Below are 22,183 nucleotides of genomic sequence, written 5' to 3' on the forward strand. Positions count from 1 at the left end.
TTATCACTCGCTTGTTTCCGCTTTACCCAACTCTGTCCCTCCTTCGCTCGCTGTAAATGAGTGATTTATCAGCCTTAATTGCTGGCAGTGGTTCGTGTGGTCATGTGACCACAACATGACAGCATGTGATAAATACACCCTTAAGATTAGGCCCTGCGTTGCAAACAGAAACATGCACTGCTTGCATTGCATCTAGAGAGGGACAGAGTGTGTTTTGATAGTGACAAAAATAGAAATGGTCTAATAAAAGCACCACTTAACAATAAATAAATAAATATATTTAAAAAAAACCTAAATCTTTGCTCCTCTTTTGCTTTAAAATGCCATAATAAAAGACATTTATCAAAGTGATACAAAGGGCAAAAGGGAAATTTGTGCAATCAGCATTGACAGCCCACACATCTTTATTGTTTTAAAGTGTTTCATTGTGGCCACCCATCAACACTAGGTGAACACACACACACACACAGCCTAGAGTTGAATCTGTCACTCCAGTTTGCATGTGTGTCATCCTCACAGCGCTCAGCTGCAAGATGCTGACTGAAGGGTCTGCAGCGCTCTGTCCATGCATCTTATTGTTACATGAAGCTAGTTCCCAACCACTGACCTTTTTATTCACTGCACTATACATTGTTAAAATAATGTATGAGGTGTCTAAGCCACAGCCACTTCATGGTGTGTGCATGTGTGTATGTGTGTGTGTGCTCAGCTTAAACCGATTTTGGGGGGGAAAAAAACCTCCTAGTAAAACATTTAAGATAAACATATAATACATGCGAATAATTTTGCACGTTAAAGCTTTTCTGGCTCATGTGTTTGGTTGATGTCTCTTTGCTTTTTGTTTATAAATCAGGTGTAAAACACCTTTATGCCATGCCTGTGTTGTGTGTTTTTCCAAAAGTGAAGTTTTGCATCATAAATTGCAAAACTGGAAATGTAATGCTAAAAATAATTATAAAGAATAAAGGACGGCAAAAAAAAGAAGAAAAAATGGACAGGCATCAGGATAAAAGTAAAACATGACTAGATTCATCTTTAACCTTTTATTCTAACCTTCTCAGGAGCAAACCAGGTATAGCTAACAAAGGTTCAACTGACACTGAGGTGTATAGCTGTATGTCAAGAGAACAATCATGAAAACAAACAGTACAGATCAATCCATTAATAATGGGAATTGAGAGAGCAAGAGGGGATATAAAAAGATACAGTTTAAAACTCATCGGTACCAACTACTAAAGCTAGAAACCATTTTTGGGGGTCTTTTCTAAAAAAGAAAATTAAAAAAAATTACTACTTAATTATTCTGCTTTGTTGTCTCTGAATACACATAAATACAGTTTAATCCAGATCATTGTGCTCCAGATGGAGCTTTCCCACCATATTGCAAAAAAAATCAGTAACACTGAAAGAGAAAATAAGAAATGCAAATAATAAATAGAGATGAATGAAGCCAATCTTCCTTACTGATTGACTGACCAACTATCTGCTTCCAATATGTCAAACATTTGACTTTGCCGGAGCTGTGCTTATAACAGGACAAGCTGATTTTACAGTTTGGGCAACAACAGAGGCGCCTATTGAGAAACCGAGTGTGTGCGCTTGCTTGACTTTGCACCATTTGTGTGTATGGTATATTTTTGCAGGTTTGCATATTGCGTCTATGAATGCCTGTGTGTAAACAGGTAAAGGGGGGGAAGGGAGGGACAGCACTGACTCCAGCACCTCTGCACCTTCCCTCCCACCTCCTTATTTATTTGTCTGTATTAGTTAGCTCCTTCTCAGCACTTAAAATTAATGTCATCCAGCAGAAAATAGAGGCTGAAAGCTAAAATTCAGCACTTTCGCAGCAGCCTGGTTATTTATCAAGCTAACAAGGAGAAGATGCATCCCGTTTCAGCCGGGCCCAGGAAATATGTGCCATTAAAGCCCAGAGCTAATGTTTGAGAGCCAGGGAATAACAGTGAAGGTGTCAGGGAGAGGGGATGGACGGCATCGCCAGCAATATGGATGCAGAAAGACCAGCAGACACATTTATATAAGCGACAATGGATACACTCAAGTGGAAGCATGAGAAGCAGGAGGAGACGCACACACAAGTGTACCAGCGGCGTATCCACAAGACATATTCTGCATGTTCTCGATGTGTGTATATGAAGTGCTGATTTGCTGATGGCTATAAAAATGATCCTTTAGGGGATACAGAAGACACAGTTTGGAGCTTTGAATAAATCATGTGTTGCCAAAATGAGCTTAGCACTAATTTTCTCATTAAAAGAAGAGTGTTGAACACGTCCTGAGGATTGTTAGTATTGTGCTGTGTTAACATAGCATCAGGAGCTAACGCCTAAGCGTTGGAATTCAATTAGACACTGCGTGCAGTGCTAAGCAGCTAACACTGGGTAGTCACCGCAGGGAAGAAAGGGAGAGGACGGTGATGCGAGGGGAGTGTGGAAGGTGTGTGTGTAAGGAAAAGGAGGCTGCGGGCAAGAGGAAGGCCCTGGGCTGCTGGCTGCGGTGATTCAGGGGAATACATTATATCACACTAACCTCCGGCTCATCGCAAGTTCCACTCTCAATCATGCTGTGAACACACAGTAACAACCAGAGGACAACAGTGGCTCTGAGGCTCAAACACAAACACACACATGCGTGCAGCAGTAACAGCTTTACAACTAATTATGTTTGAATAAAACAACACAAATCAGGCTTAAACAGCTGAAACAAAGGAGAAAAAATTCATATATTAATGTTAGTTGAAAAGAAAAGTGGCTTGATGTTCAGAGGTTTGGCTCGGGGGTGAAACTTTATCCTGATCAAGTAGCATCTAATCTGTGGCTTAGAAATAAAAACACGCTTTAGAAAAAACAATCCGAATCTAAAACACGGCTATTCTGTGTTCGTCTTGTGTGTCTTTACAACTGCACGGAGTGAAATTTCTCGTCTTTTTGTTATTTCTAACACCGACCCAGTTCCACTTGGTCCCTTCTCTTTTCAGACCAGGCCTAATAATGAGCATACATCCTGTTCATATCCTCACTGTCATTTGGATTTTCTGGATGGAGCGATGACGTCTGTGTCACTACCGAAACTCTAACACTGTAATGAGTCTCACTATAGGCAGCTAGTAGTTATATATATCCAAGGCAGTGAAGGATAGTGAAGTGTGTCAAACTGTGGATGGAAAAAAAAAATCCCGTTTGCTGCTGATGACAAATGAGTGCAACACAACTTCAGTGTTTCATAAATGACACTTCAGTGTTGGGGCATACAGTGAACTGCACTGTTAATCACCTGAACTTTAAATTAAGTTGTGCTTAATCTAAATTTAAAATTCAATACAGATTTCCTCCAGAATGTTTTCTGAGAAGCTGAAAAAGGTGATTTGATTTCAGGTTTTACTATATGTGCTGCAAAATATTGAATTGTTATCAGGAGATACAACATATCACTTTTTGTGCCCATGTACCGATTTAATTTTTCTCATAAACAGCCAACCTTATTTTATAACCTTACTGGTAATATCCACCATCTTTTGCAAAAGCTTTTCGGGTTTTTACGTATGCACCCCATATGTCCATTTAAAGATGTGCTCACTACCTCACCGTAAACTCGCACCTTAAAGCTTCCGCGTGCACACGTGTCCTTCCTCCTCTGCCATGTCTACAAAAACCTGACCTGCCTGCTGTCAGCCACAGAGGCACCTTGCCCCTATGCGGCCCCTCCCCCCCGAGTGGCTGACTCACCCCGTCACCATGAGGAGAAGGCGAGCCGGAGTGAGCGGGAAGAGGAGAGGAGGAGGGATGACGGGGAGAGGGGATAACAGGGGGAAGAAGGAGGAAAAGTGAGGGTTGAAGTGGTGGGAGGGAAGAAACGGCAGAGGCGTGGTGTGTGGGTGGGGGCTCTGAAGCTTACTCTAATGTGCCCTCTCCACTCCCTCTGCCTGTGACCTCAGAGCTCCCGACAGCCAGAAAGTGCTGAAGCACGCAGGTGTCCTCGCGCTGCAGCCACACACACATGCGCAAACGCAAACACGTGCTCCGCTCACACCAACAGATGCACGAGTCCTGCCTTAGCAGGCTGCATTCTGTCAGCTTTTAACTCTTTCCCCGCCTGCATCCACGCTACGGCCATGCTTTCACATTTAAAAATGTTCACATCGGCCGTTATCAGTCAAGAGCAAAATAACAGGCGGTGATGGAGAGTGTGTCAAAAGCAAAGCTGGTGTGCGCTTCACAATGCTGAGCACATGAAGAAAGTAGAGTGTGCTGCCTGCTGCATGGTAAAATTAGCTGATGCTGATGCGGTAGTTTCCTCTGTCCAGCCTCCTGATTGTACAGGGTAAAACCTGAGGTGTCCAGAGAGTGTCCCGTCCTGTGCGTGTGTGTGTGTGTGTGTGTGTGTGTGTGTGTGTGTGTGTGTGTGTGTGTGTGTGTGTGTGTGTGTGAGAGAGAGTGGGAGGGGGGGTTAGCATTAGAGAGTTGTATTACAGTGGTGATGAGTCGCCTGGCTGCGAGGCTGATACCTCAGCAGCACCCAGCATTGACCAGGCCTTTAAATAAAGCCTTCGATCCTCCAGCAGCAGAGAAGGTCACCGCCTTCCTCTGGTTTCCCTGCCTGTCTGTCTGCATCCACGACCAGGAGCCCTCCCGCCATGCGTTCCTCCCTTACCTCGCCTCCTAACCTCCTTCTGTCCTCTCGTCCCGGCGTGTGTGTCTGCATTCAAAAGCAGGCGCCACACTTTCCACAGTTTCTTACCTTCAGTCTTAAGTTTTTCTCAGTTCCTTTCATCTATCCTTCCTTTTTTTTTTGCTTTTATAGCCTCTGTTTTCCTACTACAAGTGTCACAGTATAAAATCTAGTCTTCGCTATCCCTCACTCACTCCATCAATCCCACATCCCTCCATCTGTGTATCTGCCAGAAATAAAACAAAACAAAACAAAAATACTGTATAGTGTCTGTCTCTGCAGAGTGAGCAGAGGGGGACACAGGAAGTCAGGGGGTCAAGACAGAGGTGAAAGGTTTTGGTCTCATCCCATGAGTTCGGTGCATGTCACCCCTCCGTCATTCAAGCAGCACTGTCAGAGCCCCAACACAGTGATGCCAAACATCGCATGCAATGGATGCTGTGAGAGAGTGATGAGTTTGGTTGTGAAGTGAGAAATAATGATAATCAGCAGGTGTCTGCTTTCCTTGTTAAAGCAAATCATTTTACCTAATATCTGATGCAAAGATGAACCTTTTAGATGAACTGAAATATTGATTATCAAAATACTGATCAGATCTAAAGATTTGAAGTTTCAATAGTTTTTATCAGGAGATCCTGTCTGTATTTAAAGTGCTTCAATTAAGAGCACAAAGCAGGTAACAGAAATATTATAGTAGCTTTCAACTTTTCTACTTCTCTACAATAATGTAATAAAACATAAAGAGCTTTCAGGAGTTAAAACAATGCATAAGCAGCTCTCTAGTATGGTTATTGTTTATAATTAATGTTTTACTTGATGCATTTCTTTTCATTTTAAATCTATTTTGTTTTGTGCTGAAACCTGTGAGTAAAGGAGATTAATCCTGAGACCTTTTTGTATAACTCTAGAATTTGGACAATAACTAATTATTGCTGCGGATATTTAATGGCTACTGAAAGCTGTATCATTAAAATCTTAGTAAGAACATGGTCTGTATTTAGTTTATATCTGCAGGAGGATTTAGTCTCCAGTGCCACCAATCATTAAAATTTAAATTTAAATTTTATTTTCACCTTGCATCAAAAACAGCAAAAAATGTTTTAAAGATGTTGTTTTTGTTGAAAGTGTCAAAGATGAGCATCAAGTTACCTCAGACTCCAGGGTGGCGGGGCCGAGAGGGCACAGCTCTCTATCACAGATGGAGGAATTTTCTTGACGTCCTGCAAAAAACAAAACAGGACGAAACATTAACACACTTTTTTGATGAAACAGAAGTGCACACTGATGTAAACACAACATATTTCCGACATTAAGTAATGGCTATCTGGTTCCCAAAACTGGCAATGACTGTAAAAGTCAGGGGTAATTTCAGTCGGCTTAGAAAACCGGTAATGCTGTGACTGAATAATGAATATGAGGTGCTCGTACAGTTCCCCAAAACCAACCTGTTATGTTACTAAAATAATATCAAGTGATTCTGAGCTAATTTTTATTCATATTAGTTTTTTTATTTGTATTTAATGTGTTAAATGCAGGGATATTTTGATCAGTTAAACATCAGGAGTAGATTTGAATAAAAGGTTTAAATTGAAGCAGTTTTTATCCAGCTCGTTTACTAAACCATGGATACAGACCGATGCATTCAAATATGCTGACAATGAGACGTAACTTAATTATTTTAATAACATATACAAAAAAAAACTGTATGCACAGAACAGTTTAATACAAAAAGGAAATCACTGCAGTTCACATTGTTATAATATTTTTCAAACTATTTTGTAATCTCCTATAATTTAATTTCTACTCCATTCTTCATAAAACTATCCAAATTTAGGCTTCTTTTTTTGCAAATAATTTCATTAGAATATAATTAGATGTATCATAAACGATAAAATCCTACATTAGGTCATGCTTACATTCATCAGTGTTTATAGGTGTCCCACAGCAGGGTATTTGCATATTTTTGCAAACATATGCATGCATGATCTGCACACCTGTGGACATTATATGAAGACACGGCAGCGATGAGGGTGAATAAAGGAAACCTGAGTAATGAATCACACTAAAAAAAAAACTAAAAAAAACCTTTTTGCTTCTGAGAGTGAGAAATGAGGCAAAAGAAGGATGTTTAATGCCCCTCAATCCATCTTTAAGCAACAATGAAAGCCATTCATTTCCCTGTAATCCGATTCACACTGGCACCAAATGAACTCTGACGCGTTCGGGTATGAAGCAGCTCCCAGTTATAGACCTGCAGCACAGAGAAGACCTTAAAAAGCACCAAAGTATGGAGAGACTCCCAGATGTACAGCAGTTTAAATAAACTGCTGTACATCTGGGTGAATCTGCAAAGAACTGCATGCACCTGTTCATGAAAGTAAACACAGAGCTGGTTAGGCACAGGGTCAGAAACACGTAGACACATAGCGTCGACATGCACGTCCACTTTCCAACTCAAACAGACACGCACTGACACACACATGCAAACAGGGCTTTGTACAAGGGAGGTCCATGTGCAGAAGGCAACACACATAGCGGCAACGTGTGGGGTCAAGGCCTTTCCCAGGTACAAATGAAAGGGAAAGCAGAGAGTTTGGAAGAGCTGAAAACACTGTCGGTCACCTTGCTTGGCAAAGAGATCAATGTCTGCTGGACTGACAGGGAGAGAGAGACAGACAGAGAAGTGGCTGCAGCAGAAGGGTAAATCACCTCTTGCTTCATTGAGATGCAGGTAAAACACACAGGGGTCGGGCTCGGCTCCAGCTCCACCCTGCATAAAACAAACTCATGCATAGCCAGACCTAAACATGCACACAGACAGCTTCTCACACACCCACCCACACAGTCGCATAATGCACTCACTTGTCAAACACCCCCCCTCCCCGAAACCACGTTCGCCGCGGTCCAAAACACACCACTTCACTGACTCTGTGCCCTGAAACTCAACTCACTGTTGAAAACATCAACACAGCCTCAGTTATGTTTATCTGCAAGTCAGAATATTGTGATCCCCTATAATTAAATCATAATTAGCTTTCATCTATTGCCCTTTAGTTATGCATTCTGAGGACAGCTTCCTCCATAAGCAAATGCAAATCTACTCCAGTGTCTATAAGCACATTCTTTTGCATCTCTGCATTTAAAGCTGTCTCAATTTAACGCGCAACACTGTAGATTTGGATCCACACAATCACATTTCAGTCACTCTGCCCATGATTGTATTTGGCCTGTGGAAAAAAATACAAGCATGCAAAGCCAATCAGAAACATTCACAGGAAACACCACCAACGTTTTACAGCCGTTGCTTTTTTACCACATGCATAGCTGTGACAGGACGGACAAGTTAAATTATTAAGCTTTTTAAATAAATGACATAACTCAGGACACTGCGAGAGGGTGAGAGAGGAAGAGAAGCTCGGGCACTGCGGGTCTAGATGATGGACGGACCACAGAGGAGCATAAAGGCAGCCGATTTAAATCACTTTAAATGTAAATGTTTATCGTGTGGAGTGATGCAGATGCGGAATGAGTAGGAGAGATTGAAATTGTTTCCTCTTGTGAATGCGAAAATGTTTTTAACCCTTTTCAGGGGTTTGCCACGCTTGGGAAGGAAGCGTTCGCAGGGGAATGACAGAGAATGAACGTGCACACGTAAAAACTGCCGTGTTGCTGTGCTGAATGAATGAGACATGCAGAGACATGCAATCCTAACATTATTTTAGTAAAAGAGCAGCTTTTTTGTTTGTTTTAAGTCAGTGGTTGGTGATAGCTCTGAATGAAATGATAACATATATTTTTACATTATGAAAAACAAACACAGGTACAACTGTAAAGATCTACTGCAAGGGCTTGAACTTTAACTGTGTTGTTCTTAAATTAATTGCAATTTTATTTTACTACAAAAAAAGATTAAATGCATAGCTTCTTATTTTTAGCATTACACAATGAAGACTACAAATATCTGAATTTCATGACACAACGACTCATTCTTACAGATTTACCACCCTCCCTTAAAGCATACATACACGCTTCCGCAACAAGGTCACATAAAAGACAATGCAGGCAGGTTATTGAGCACTCACACGAACAGACACTAACCACTGTGCATATCCTTTTGTCCTATTAATTCTGAGACATTAAAGCAAAGTACATGATGATGATTTAAATGTCAATACTGATAAATTTCAGAGTGATTTCCCATAGTTGACCTGAAAGAGAGTCCAATATTGTGACAGCAGACAACTACATTATCTTTAATAACCTAATCATTGGACAGACTGCAAATGATCACAGTGAAGAAGTCAATATGCTGGGCCAGAGAACAGAATTACAGTTCATACTGATAAGATTAATAACGTGGAGTGTCTATATGGTGCGTGTACACACTTTTTCATGCTGTGCAAATAACAGAGGAAGCAAAACACAGCGAAAGAAGCAGTGATTACGGCTGCTGAGAAGTGAGAAGGAAGCCCTGAATTGTTGTTTCCTGTGCATTCTGTCCTCCTCCAAAACAGGAAGTGAATCAGTACTACTAAATCCCGCAGCCCCTCGGTGTGTCTAGAGGTCAAAACACACCCACAAACAACCGGCATCCCACACAATTTCCACAGCCCTACAACGATCAGCAATTTTCCGTTTTATCCTTCTTACGCATTGATGCCGGAGCACAAACCCTAGAAGCCTGCGAACCGTGACACAAAAGCGGCCCTCGATCTGCTACTTAACAAATTCACAAAACTGTTGTTGTACAAACAGGTAGAGCCGTCCTGAGCAAAGTCCAGAGGAAACCTCGCTAATCCTATCAGGCTCACATAAGAAAGGGGTGACATGAAAGAAGTATAGTATCTCCAGTTCTAGGTTATAACACAAATGTAATTAAATAGCACACTATATTGACCTAATCAGATAGGAGGGCCATAAATTAGTGGACACATGCTCACTAAAAGGCCGTCTCCTCTCAGCTAGGATGCATCTCTGATCGTTTATCATCTGAAAGGAGCAGGAAGGCAGCCAGCATATCTCTCTCTCTCTCTCTCCTCCCTCTCCTCTGTATTGCTCTCTCTCTCTCTCTCTCTCTCCTCCTTGGGCCCCATCCCTGTCTCTCACTCTCTTTTAATCACAGAGAAAATCCTTCCTTCAGGCATGAGTGGATCATGCTTTGCCATCTTGTCCCTCACTCCAGGCTTTCATGGAATCCATATGAGCCAGGTGACAGTGTCACTGTTGTACAAGTGAGACTTAGAACCAAATACACAGTCCACAGTCTTTGTTTTCAGCCCGACACTGAAACATTCACCACTGTGGTGCATTTTAAGGTTTCCACGAGATGGACACTTTTCCTAGTCTGCACACACTCTGTCAAAAGGTCCCTCAGAGGGACAACCCAGTAGCACTTCTCTACATACACCCATGCGCAAACACACACACACACATGCACACACACACAACCACAAAGATTTCCAGCAGCATGCATTGTAGTGACCTTGTATGGGAGCCTGAACCAGACCCCATGCAGCTTTTATAGCAGCCATACTCCTCTTAGGGATGCACCGACTTCATCGGGAAGGAAAGGCGTCCCAGGCCACATTTGCCGGCAGGTTGGAGGGCTACAAGACCTGTCACTCGCTAGCAAATCAAATTACCCCCCGGGTGTCTCCTGTGCCTTTAATTCAATCTTTTCAGCATTTTTATGTCATAAGTCGAAGGATTTTTTTTTTCAGAGAAATGAAAGTGAGGCATTTCAAAAAAAATTTGTTTGGTTAAAAATATGAGGCGTGATTTGATTTCCAAAAAGAAAAGAAAAAATATGCAAAACTGCGGAATTATTGTGGACTGGCAAATGACACGTCAGAGAAAAAAATTGCGACATGTTTGTGTTCAATCGCACATTTGCCTGCACACACGACTAAATGCATCACGTTTGCCACGCAGCGCTTTATCTGCGGTCGATCTGAATTAAAACCCTTCCACAGGCAATGTTCAACAAGTGCACATGTACCGAGTGAAAAGTGCAAGTTTACTCTAAAATCAATCATTAACTGAGCGTTTGCAGGTGACCTGCAGCACAGATATCAGGCCACAGGGCGAAAAACGAAAAATTATATAAGAAAAACTGAGCGCTATTTTTTCATTTTCACACACGCTTAAAAAGAACAAGAAGATTTTGTCTTTAAATACGCAACAGGTGAAGGCCGTCATTTTTTTCTAAAAAAGAAGAAGAAAAAAAGCAAAGAAAAAAAGCAAAAAAAAAAAAAGCAAAAGCCATTAAAAGAAACCCCTTAAAATTATTTGCCAAGATAATTTAAAAATAATAAAAATTAAAAAAAGATAAAACCGCATTTAGAGGAAAACACATGGATAAACTGAACCAGATCACAAAGTTGGAATATACGCAGTCTACTTGATGTTTGGGAGCTGCGATAATTACACGGCTTCCAAGCAAACAACACGTTTATGAAAGAGATGCTTTTGTTATTGCAATCCCGCAGAGGAAATTCGGATTCGTTACAAGCCTCAGTGTGTGGCGTCGCCTCAAAGACACAGAGACAAACAAGCAGTAAAACTGAACAGAAGAAAAACGAACATCATCAGGAAGGTGCATTTGTTTCCATTCATGGAGGTTTATTGACGAATGGTAACATTAGATTCAGCTTTTTAAAGTGAACAGGGCGTGTGCCTTTTACCTGTCCTGTTCAGTTTCTAACAGAACAGATAATCAGGGCGTCACAAAAAGACGAATGGCTGCTTGATGCTTTTCCTTAAATATTCTGCAACACCGGGGGAACCTTAAACTTCAATTTCCAAACAGTTCACAGTGTGTTTATCAGAAAATAAAGAGGAAAAAAGACCCATAGGGCTCCGAGTGAACTTAATCAGCCTCCTTAAATGAAAGGAAAACACATGAACAGTGAACTTCTACAAGACAAAGATCATTTGTTGCATAAAGTAGCTCGTCCTCCACATATTTTCAGGAAATCTGCTTTGTTTTTATCTTCAGCTCCACTTGTTGATCGCAATAATTTTAGTGCTAGTGTTGGAAATGTTATAATTATTGTTTATAATAAATATGCAGATGCTGCTCATCTTGATGCCATATTGCCTAACAGAAAAAATCAATACTGAGCACATTGTTGCTTTACATGAAGTCCCCTTTCACTCCCCCCCCCCACACACAAGGCTCCAAAAGAAGCCAATAAAATGTTGAAAGGGTCGAAAACGCGGTGAACTTTCATTAAAGAAAAGAGGCGCATAAATAGCCCTGTTCACTTGTTTTACATATTAAAAAAAATCAAAATGATAGTGAAACTGAGCAATGCAGTCACGGTATAATACAATTATACACAAGTTCACAAAAAGGTAGAATAAAAAAACAAAAAAACAAAAACAGAAAAAGAAGAAAAAACAAACAAACAATCCGTACATGACCAGCATGCATGGCTTCATTTAACTCACACAAGTCTCTCCAAACTTTGGCGCAGTTTGGATATTTTTCACCAGACAGGATGAATGACATGAAATGAAGTAAAGCATATTAAAACAGAGTGACTTTAAACAACCAAACAAAATCAAAATCACATCAAATAAAGCTGTTGAGTCTGAAAAGTTCTTTGTTTTAATTCACAAAACAAATATGGGTTTAAAGGGAACAGGATGGATGAGGCGCAGGAGGAAGGCTATGCGATGGGTCGCAGCAGGATGGTAAGTTTATGCAGTGTCTATAAAGGCAAACATCACAAAGTGGAGAAAAATCCTTTTAAAAAATGTATGGGTACTGTATTTTTAACCAGAGTCCTTTCCTAATTTGTATTCTTTAGAAAGTAAAAAACAAACAAAACAAAACAAATCTGGGTTTCTGAAACAATATACTTTTAAAATGACACAAATTGGGAAAAACTGGTTTAGTCTTTAACTAAAAGCAGCTTCAACACAATCACACAAAACCTATTTTAGCTGCGCGCAAACTCTTTTTCTTTTCTTTTTTTTTTTTTTTTTTGGTGAGGTTCGCTTATTAAAACTTTTCAGCGCCGGGACTCACATGAAAAACTCCGGGGAAGAAGGGTTGTTGTCGCTGCTGGATCCTCCGTTTTCTCTGAAGCCGGTGCTGATCAGCTTCTCGTATTTCTCCTTGTAGGCGTCCCTCTCCCTGGCCAGCCGGGAGATCTCCTGCTTGAGGTGGTCCACCTGCTGCATGAGTTGCGTCTTCTCTCCCTCCAGAACGTGCCGCTGCTGGACCCGCTTGTACCGACAGGACTGGGCATAGCCTCTGTTCTTTAGCGTCCTCCTCTTCTGTTTCAGACGGATCACCTCTTCCTTGCTGACCCCCCGCAGCTGCCGGTTCAGTTCCCGCACCGACATGGTCACCAGCTGCTCGTCCGTGAACCGGTCTTCCAAGCGCAGGTGTTGGTGGTTTCCCCCCGGGCCGCCGCTGGACTGAGACCCGGAGGAGGGGTGGTGTGCCCCTGTGTGGTGGTGGTGGTGATGATGGTGGTGGTGGTGGGGAGCCCCGTTCTGAGCTGCGGCTGCAGCGATAACCGCGGACACCACTGCGGCCGCTGATCCCATCTCCTCCCCGGCCATTGCGCCCCCCGCGCCGGCTGCGCCGCCGAACTGCTGCCCTCTGGCATAGCCATCGAAGGTCTGGAGCTGATGACTGCTGCTGATCAGCGCCTCTACGGCGTCCTCCGGGCTAAAACCCAGAGCTTCGGGGTTCAACTGCTGTTGGTACCCGGTCATCCAGTAGAAATCCTCCAAGTGCGCCTTCTGTTCGCTCCCTGATCCCGGACTGGGCGCCGAGAAGCTTGGAGAAGGGGGAACCGAGCTGCAAGGCGTGCTCATCGGGGTGGAAGATAGGGATCCCCCGGCGACCAGGCGGCTGCACTGGTTGATGCTGCGATCGGGCTCCACCGGCTCCTTTTTCACTTCAAACTTCATCAGATCGAAGTCATTAACATATTCCATGGCCAGGGGACTGGTGGGCAGGTCGGAGTTGCTCATTGCCAGCTCTGATGCCATCCTCTTGCTGTTGACAGTCCTCCAAAGGGGGTGAGGAGCACCTGTCAAAGTGGGCTGCTGAGACACGCACTGAGCCAGCTTGATTTCTTTATTTATTTTCTTCAAAACCGGAGGAAAAAGTGAATTTTCTCGCACTAATTGCGCAGCGCAGGTTCAGGTTTTGTGAGTCGATAAGTTTTTTTTTTTCTCTCTCTCTTCAGTCTGTGTTGCACAGACGCATTGGAGCAGCGCTGTTTCCTCCCTCTCTCCCAGCGTGCGGGTATCTGAGCGCCGCTCTCTCCGTTTCTACCGTTTAACACTTCATGGCTCCTTTTAGGATTAGTGCGCCAATTTGAGGAGGTTCACGTTCGTGTCCCGGGCAAATAGTTGCCTTGTGGAGACGGGGGAAAAAACTCCACCCAAGGATTGATAGATTTTTTTTTTCTAAGGGATCAGTCAGCCGACGAGTTAAAAAGCATTGCTTAGTTTTATAGGCGCCCTGACGTCAGGACTGAAATATGAAATTGACTGAGACTCAGCCAATGAGCAGCGCGATCCCGGGACGTAATTAGCATAATAGTAAAGAAACGAAGTTTTCGGACCGTCCAAGTCCATACACAAATTTACACACGAAACCTGATATTCATTTAAATGTTTTTTTCTAGCATGCGTATGAAAATAAAGCAAGCAAAAGAAAACAAATTACGCTTAAGAGTTTAACGATAAATTAAACTGGTCTGTAGCGCATTTTTGACATTTAAGTTATTTTTTCATTTTTTCACTTAACCAACTTAAATATTTCAAGTCGAATTATGTCAGATTTATTACAGCCTCTCTTCTTAAACACTAATTAGACAAACCTTCTTGACCCTGGCCGCATGTAAAACCTTGTATAGACTTTTGAATTAGTTATTTATCCCATTTATTTCACAGGTTTCTTGTTAATAAGCGAATAAATCTCCAACTCTTCTTACACACTACCTACCGTTTTAACTCTCAGCTCAAACACAAAGTAATTGTATGGAAAAAAAAAACATTTGCAAAATGAGCGTCACGTTAATTGTTCACACTCTTTTCTTAGTCTAATCGCAGAAATAGATGACACGAATCGGGAGGTTGAGTAAGAAGGCGAAACAGTTTGAAAAGAGCACGGCACGGGTCTGGCTCGTCTACACTGTTTGGAAACCCAATGTCGCCACCATTCGGTGCAAAAAGATACTGCAGGCGACTCTTATCAGGCGGTGTAAACCCATTTTCTTATACATGTCAAGCGATAAAGCATTTACACTAAATGCAAGTCAATATCAAATCCTTTTCTTGTGAAACAGTCTGCAATGACAACATCTTCATCTGTGTCCTCCCATGTAATGATCACAGCATTAGCGGGCCTTTCTCTATCTCCTTGTACGCCTCTTTCTCTCCTGAAGCGCAGTCCTCAGGAGTGGTGGCACATAAGAACAAACAATGAGCAGGGCTATACACACAGGACCGGAGAGTAAATAAGAGCACTCTCCCTGGAACATGTCACACGGGGAAACTTCAGAAAACTACAAAGCCGCCAGCAGATAATCCAACTCCCCGGTGTCCCAACACAAGTAAATATTCTCTTGGTCCCCGTGACTGTTCATGGGGACTTAACGTTAAACAGGAAGGATAAACATCGTGTTTTATTCATTACAGCACACATCAGGGGCCCTTCTGATGCTTTTGAATAAATATTAGCTAGATGAGATGTCCCATCTGATGCTGCTACATGCTTTTGCTGCTTGAGTGTAAATTTCAGACTGGCAGGACCATACAGGAAGCAAACATTAAATTAACAACAATGAATATTTGCTTTTATGTTTAAGGTGAAGCCATTTTTAGGTCTTTGAACCACTGTAATGGCATTACACCCTCTCAGTGTCCTATAGAATAGTAGCTATGTAGAAAACGATCTTACAATCAAGGGTTGTAAGAAAGTTCAAAATGAGGCAGTGAATAAAAATTAGAATTTTGCATTTAAGATAAGCTTGAATGCTCAAAATATGTGTGGTTACAGAGAGCTGCTCCAGTCATATACGAGTCTGGGCAGATCTGTAGTTGATGCAACAGTAGACACAAGTTGCTGCGTGAGCTCTGGGTTTGCCAGATCTCTTAAACCAGGATTTATCTGCCTGGAGTCTCAAGGGTTAATAAGAAGACTAGAGCCAATGCATCAACTGCATTACTGAGGGCTAATAGTCCTGTGTGCATCACTTTCTGCCTCCCTTTGGAGTTTCATACACACGAAGTTTACTGCCGTCTTTGTTACATCACACACACACACAATACAGGGGGTCCACATAAGTGTATATCATAAAAGATTGCTTTGCACACAGTGTAAGTGGAGAGGAAAGTTAAGAGCACATGAATTTAAACGTTATACCGTAATCCCATGTTTGACTATAGAATAATAAAAACACACTACAGGATTGGCTCCTACTAGTTTCTCCAAATGAATTAAGTGCAGATAAAATGAACACAAGTGTCTCCTTCCAGTCAAAGTTTAAGTGTCCCACTGAGAGCATGAAATGCTTAAACCTCATCAATAGCTTTAAATACATTAAAGAATGAAACATTGAACTCTCGGAGGCTTTTACAAAACATTTTTGTGTGTGTTACAAATGCCATTGTCGCAGCCTAACGTTTACAACCCAGCTTCGTGTTAATTGTCCGTCGCCTACATTTGGAAGCTACAGAAACTGTAAATGAGACAACGTCTGACCTTTCAGAGTTTAACCCCAGGAGAACACTGAGGCATTCTGGGTAACTGATAGCCAGTGCTCCAGGACTTCCTTATGATTTACTGGTACAGTGACTTTACTAATTGTTACATCTATTTAAAACATCCTCATTACAGTATGACTTATGTGCATGTTGCAATAGACCTCACTTTTTATTTTCAGCACGTTAACCTTTTGTTTGCCTCTGAGGTTCCTTCCCGTTCTGCATTTACAGATAATGTTCATGTGGTTGTTTCGTGCTTTGCTACAGTAGAAATGGTTTGCTTATATGCTTGCTCAGCTGTACCTATTTGGAGAAGACGAGGCTAGTTGTGTCTCCAAAATATCATGCAAAAACATCATTTTCACACAACACATAGAAAAACCATGTACAAAACCCCTGCAGTATATTCATTTAAATGAGAAATTTGGGGGGGAGAAACTCATTACATGCACTCTATGCATTTTCAAAATATGAATTTTATAACCTCAGTGTTGAAATTTTAACTGTGCCAAAAATAGCCAAAGTCATTACCACATTTAAAAGACAGTAACTTAAATAAAATGACAGAAACTAAAGGATTTCTGTATTACTAAGATTATGTCTTCTAATCATCCATTACATTCCCAATGGGAGGTAGGCTTCATTTTCATCCTCAATCCCTGTTTAATGCCATATATTAAACTCTGGTGGCACTCCAAATGGAGGACAACCCGACAAGTGGGCTCAGTGGGCTCATCTGAGACACATTTAATTAGAGGGAAAGAAAATGAAATGTTTCGTGGGGTCTTAACTAACCGTTGTATCTTTTGTAATAGAATGAGGAGCCGTGAGAAGCTATTACAAGGAGAAGCAAGAAGAGCTCCACGCTTCCCTTTGCCAGTGTTTTATAGGGGGAAATAAAAGAATGCTTAATAAGATAATAAGCTTCCACATCACAGAAACACGGTGGCATATTTGCAAAGAGGAACATCTGACAGAACGGTCTCGGTCGCCATTTCCCCATCCACTATCTGACTACCCAGCTCCCCAGCCCTGAGTTAATCAGACTTTTACAACCCTTTCAATTCACTTACCTGCTCAGGAAGCAGATAGCTGCTATAACTGTTGGTTAGTGCGGGGATTTGATAAGCTAAAAAAATATTCCAGGTTGATCGTGAAGAAGCAGGCCCTCAACAAGTGAGTTTGTTATATCAAGACAGACAGGGCATCCTGATATAAGTGAGGTTGCTTTGTTGTTTTTCTTCAGTCTATTTCTGCTGTTTGAACTCAGATGGCGGTGAAGATTTTTGAGAATCCAGCACAAGTAAACACGAGTTTCGGCTTCACCCGGGTGGATGAATTTGATTAGGGGGGGGGAAAAAAGCAGCGTGTACTGTAGCACCCTTTCTGTGTGGCTCTGTGGCTGACAGAAAGATGCTTCAGCCTGGTAATTAGCCACAATGAGCAGACTTGCATGTGTCAAACTCTCCTCTTCACATCTGGTTATTGTCTCTCACAGCAGGTGGACATCACAGGCGTCGTCTAAGCGGTCTCATCAGCTCTCTGGCTCTGTGCAACATGGGATACACTTCTATCATATATGTTAAAAAAAAACAGCAAAATGTCAAGTGCAGTTTGAGTAGGATATCGGTAGTGTGCCGACAGCGCAGTCTGTGCGCTGATGATTTTTAAAGGCTTTTTCAGCACACAAATACGTGACGCCGGACGTAGCAGGTTTTCTGTGAAGTAGTTAATTGTGGATTCAACAGTCCTGGTTCAGGAATGTAATAATGTTTACACACAGATACACAAAAATTAAATGTGAATTGTATGGAACCTGGGCTCATCTTCTCTCATTAGGCACACACTGCTACATTATTGGCCTCATTAACTAGCCCCACCGTGCATCACCCAGCATGTGGAGAAGCAGGTAAATAACAAAAACAATACAGTGTGCATGAGCTATTCATTTCCCCTTAAAGCTAATGGTTTCTAATAGTCTGCTGAACTGAGAGAGACACACTGGGACAATTTTAGCCTTTTGCGGCAAATGACTGTGATTTTCTATTTTTAGGTGTTTACATGAACACAGGGTTTGCCTGTGTGACTTCCAGTGTCCACATGGCATGATGATTCATGTTCTAGTTGGAGATTATGAGTTATTATTGATGTGGCTGTTCTAGTATATGTACTGCGCTATATGCTCTCTGCAACTGTACACTGTTATTAATGTCCACACTGTCCACTCCGTGTTGTTATTAATGTGACTCATATACATAAAGAGTTTCCCCATTAGTCAGAGTGCAACTGTGCCATCATACATAGATGAGTTGCAAAGAGTCCTCCTTCCCCCCCCCCCTCATCTTCACACACATGCACACTTTGAGTGTGCATGTGTGTGTAGAAAGAATTGAAAGAAAAATAATTAAAAAAACATTTTTAAATAAATAATCATTTCTTTAAGTTCATTATTAAGCAGCAGAGCCCAGAACGGTCACTGACGACGCCTGAAATGTGAGGATTTTCTGTGTTTTACATCAGTGTAAATTAAATATATATTTATTTTTGTCAGACAAAAGTGCTGTAATGATGTTACCATGGTGCTGATAGACTGTTTAAAGATTAAGCTGGTTGGCAATGTAAACATAAATAATTTAAACTAATTAAAATTCTGTAAAATGTTGCACTTGTTCCATGCATATACTGTATATCCCTGATATTAAAGCACAGTTTGTTCTGCTTCTCCAATTCAGGATCAAGGGGGTAGGGCGGGGTGCTGGAGCCTATCCTAGCTATCACAACGTGAAAGGTGGGGTACGCCCTGGACAGGCCAATCTGTTGCAGGACCAAAACATAGAGAAAAACAAGTATTCACTCACACGTGGTCAACTTAGAATCACCAGTTGCCCTAACCTCCTGCACATCTTTGGACTGTGGGGGGAAGCCCGCACAGAACCCACATACGCAAACTGCACACACAAAGACCCCCAGATTGGATTTGAACCCATCTTGCTCTGTGGTGCCAGTGCTAGCCACTGTGCCACCCTGAGTTAGATTATATAAAAGAATAGTGTAAAGTTAGAAAAAAGAAATTAAGTGCTGATATATAAGGACCAGAATGTGGAAGTAAACTCTCCAGCGAGTAGTGCGGTGCTCTGAACGGATAATTGGAGGTGAGCTTCCCTCCCTCCAAGACATCTACAGGAAGCGGTGCCTGAGGAAAGCGGGGAGGATCATCAAGGACTCCAGTCACCCCAGCCATAAACTGTTCAGACTGCTTCCATCAGGAAGGAGGTTCTGCAGCATCCGGTCCCGTACCAGCAGACTGAGAGACAGCTTTTTCCATCAGGCCATCAGACTGCTGAACACGTCATAGACACCTCAGCTTCACTACTGGAACTTCAACATTATGCACTTCACACTGTATATAAATGCCACTTGTTTTGCACATATTCAACTCTGTATATTTTATTATTATTATTATTATTATTATTATTATTTTATTTTATTTTTTTACTATTTAATTTGTAAAAATGTGTATACACACACACACACACACACACACACACACACACACACACACACACACACACGTAGGAAAATATTTAGTATACACATCCAGAAATGCATACACTATTATATATTGTACATATATTTATTAGTTTCAGGTTGGCCATTCTTGTATTTTGCTCGTTTGTGTTGTTGTGTTTGCACATCTCTGTTGCTTGTGGGGCTCGCACACAAGAATTTCACTCGCATGTGCTGTGCCAGTGTGCCTGCACATGTGATGTGACAATAAAAAGTGATTTGATTTGATTTGATTTGATTTAAACACTATGTGCCATGGTAACTATGGTAAATCTAACTGGAAAAAAACAAAACAAAAGCTTAGTCACAAATATAAAGAAAAGAAAGAAGATGACTACAGGCTGCAGTGGTACTCTCAGTCTTGCACGCACACACATACAGACAGCTTCCAAGAGGCTGATGTACACAGACCTCTGTGTACATCAGGGAGCAGCCATAACAGACAGATGTGAAGTACATTACAGATACAACAGATCACATGACCCAAGTCTTCCCACACAAACCTCTTTTCTCCAGAGAGACTCTTCTAGAGAGTATTTAAAGATTCAGACAAAAAAAGAGAGATGAGAATATAAACACCTCTGCGTACAGTGTGATTTAAGATTATTGCAGATGAATGCAAATATTAATTTTAAATTCGCTGTGATAATCCCCTCATCCGTCCCCCAGAAATTGAAGAATAATTTGGAGCGGAGGAGTGTGTGTGAGTATGCAGGCAAACTAAACTCACATCCTTCTGCGTTATTCTGCACTCTGTCACAGAGGAAGCTGCAGAGACAATACAGCCCACAGTGCACCATGGCCTCATACAGCAATCCTTTACATCTCCACTAGATTAATGCCACGAGACAAATGCACTTCCACTGGGATATTCTCTTCTCTGGGGGAGGGCAGGGATGGGGAAGGGGAACGGAGGGGGGAAAAGGGTTGACCGTTACTGGACTGAGGGCGAGTGAGGCGAGATGATGAACAAGCCTCATGTAATAGGTGGGCTTTTGATTATGGCAATATTGACTGTGGAAATGAGATGTTTATCAGATGTGGTTTTGAGGAAGAGACGGGAGGAGCGAGGGAGCAGGGGGAGGGCAGTGATAAGCTTTAATCTCCCTGCTAAATGGAGGGTTTGACATGTTGTGTCTGTCTGGAGAACCCAGTGGAACAGGTGCTCTGTAAACTCTGATGACGCTCACAAACACTCACAATTAACACTTCAGGGAAATGACTGGAAAATGTGGGAGCATGTGGCGAGTAATACATACACTTAACACTCAAACAGAAAGAGATCCTAAGAGCGACAGATGATTTATTTACTTATTTTTAGAGAGGGAAAAAGGAGGTTATGACAGCTAGAAGAAGCGAGATGAAGAAGAGAGGAAAGTATCTTTAAGCTTTCCCTAAAAACGCACAAACAGACTTAGTCAGAGTTAGTCATGGTTCTTTGCACACTCACAGTAGATTTGGATGCTTACACAGGAGCAGAGACACCCTTCCTGTTGCTTATCCGCTTCCTGAGCCTCAATTTGTATTGAAATCCCTCACAGGCAATTATCCATATGCGAATGGTGTACTTACTCTGAGCTTATATAAGTTTCTTTCTCAGTAAGCCGCACCATTTTCATTTTAAAACTCTGATTACAGTTTCAGAGTTTATTCCTATGAGAAAATGGCAAAAATGGGTGCTCATAGTTAACACAGAGCATAAAATCCTGCTGGACCTCTTGCTGGCTGTACAATTTGAAAGATTGAATAATCTTTCCCTGGCATGATGTTGAAAATCCCTTCGCAAGAAGAGAAGTGGGCTGCAATTGGCATCTACGCGGTCAAGAAGGCATTTTGTTGAGTAAAGTGTTGGCAGGCAGGCAGGAGGAAACCCTCGCCACTGCTCACCCCCTGCCTCCTCACCCACCTCTCAGGCTGTCAGGAGTGTCATATATCTAGGGGATATCTGAGGGCGAGAGAGATCGCAGCCCAAGTACGGGCTGATAACTAATCAATAGGTCGCTTATTCCTACAGCAGGAAGTAAAGGAATGGGCCCCTGGGACACATAGTTCAGATTACTCTCCTCTCAACGTGGGACAGCCTAATGATGAAACAGAAAAAGAAGTGGCGAGAGGCAGACGGAGGAAAGAATATATATTTAAAAAAAAAAAACAGCCAGGAGAGAAGCTGCAATTTGGCAAAAGACAGTCA

General features: G+C 41.9%; 1 protein-coding gene across 2 annotated transcripts in view; it reads right to left on the reverse strand.

Moving 5' to 3' along the window:
• The window catches only part of mafb (MAF bZIP transcription factor b), a 52,975-nt gene extending 38,863 nt beyond the window's left edge, over positions 1-14,112 (reverse strand). Inside the window, exons 1-2 of one of the 2 annotated variants that reach the window (XM_004553348.3) lie at positions 12,722-14,112; positions 5,836-5,906 (exon numbers count right to left, since the gene is read on the reverse strand). In XM_004553348.3, the coding sequence (XP_004553405.1) occupies positions 5,879-5,906; positions 12,722-13,698 (1,005 nt within the window). In that variant the 5' untranslated portion in view covers positions 13,699-14,112 and the 3' untranslated portion in view covers positions 5,836-5,878. Of the gene's footprint in view, positions 1-5,835; positions 5,907-11,282; positions 12,402-12,721 lie in introns of those variants that run through there. The other variant, XM_004553347.3, reaches the window with a different exon arrangement.
• Between the last annotated feature and the right edge of the window lie 8,071 nt (positions 14,113-22,183).

Source organism: Maylandia zebra, linkage group LG7 (genome assembly GCF_041146795.1).
Source record: "Maylandia zebra isolate NMK-2024a linkage group LG7, Mzebra_GT3a, whole genome shotgun sequence".
In the NCBI taxonomy this organism is placed as follows: Eukaryota; Metazoa; Chordata; class Actinopteri; order Cichliformes; family Cichlidae; genus Maylandia; species Maylandia zebra.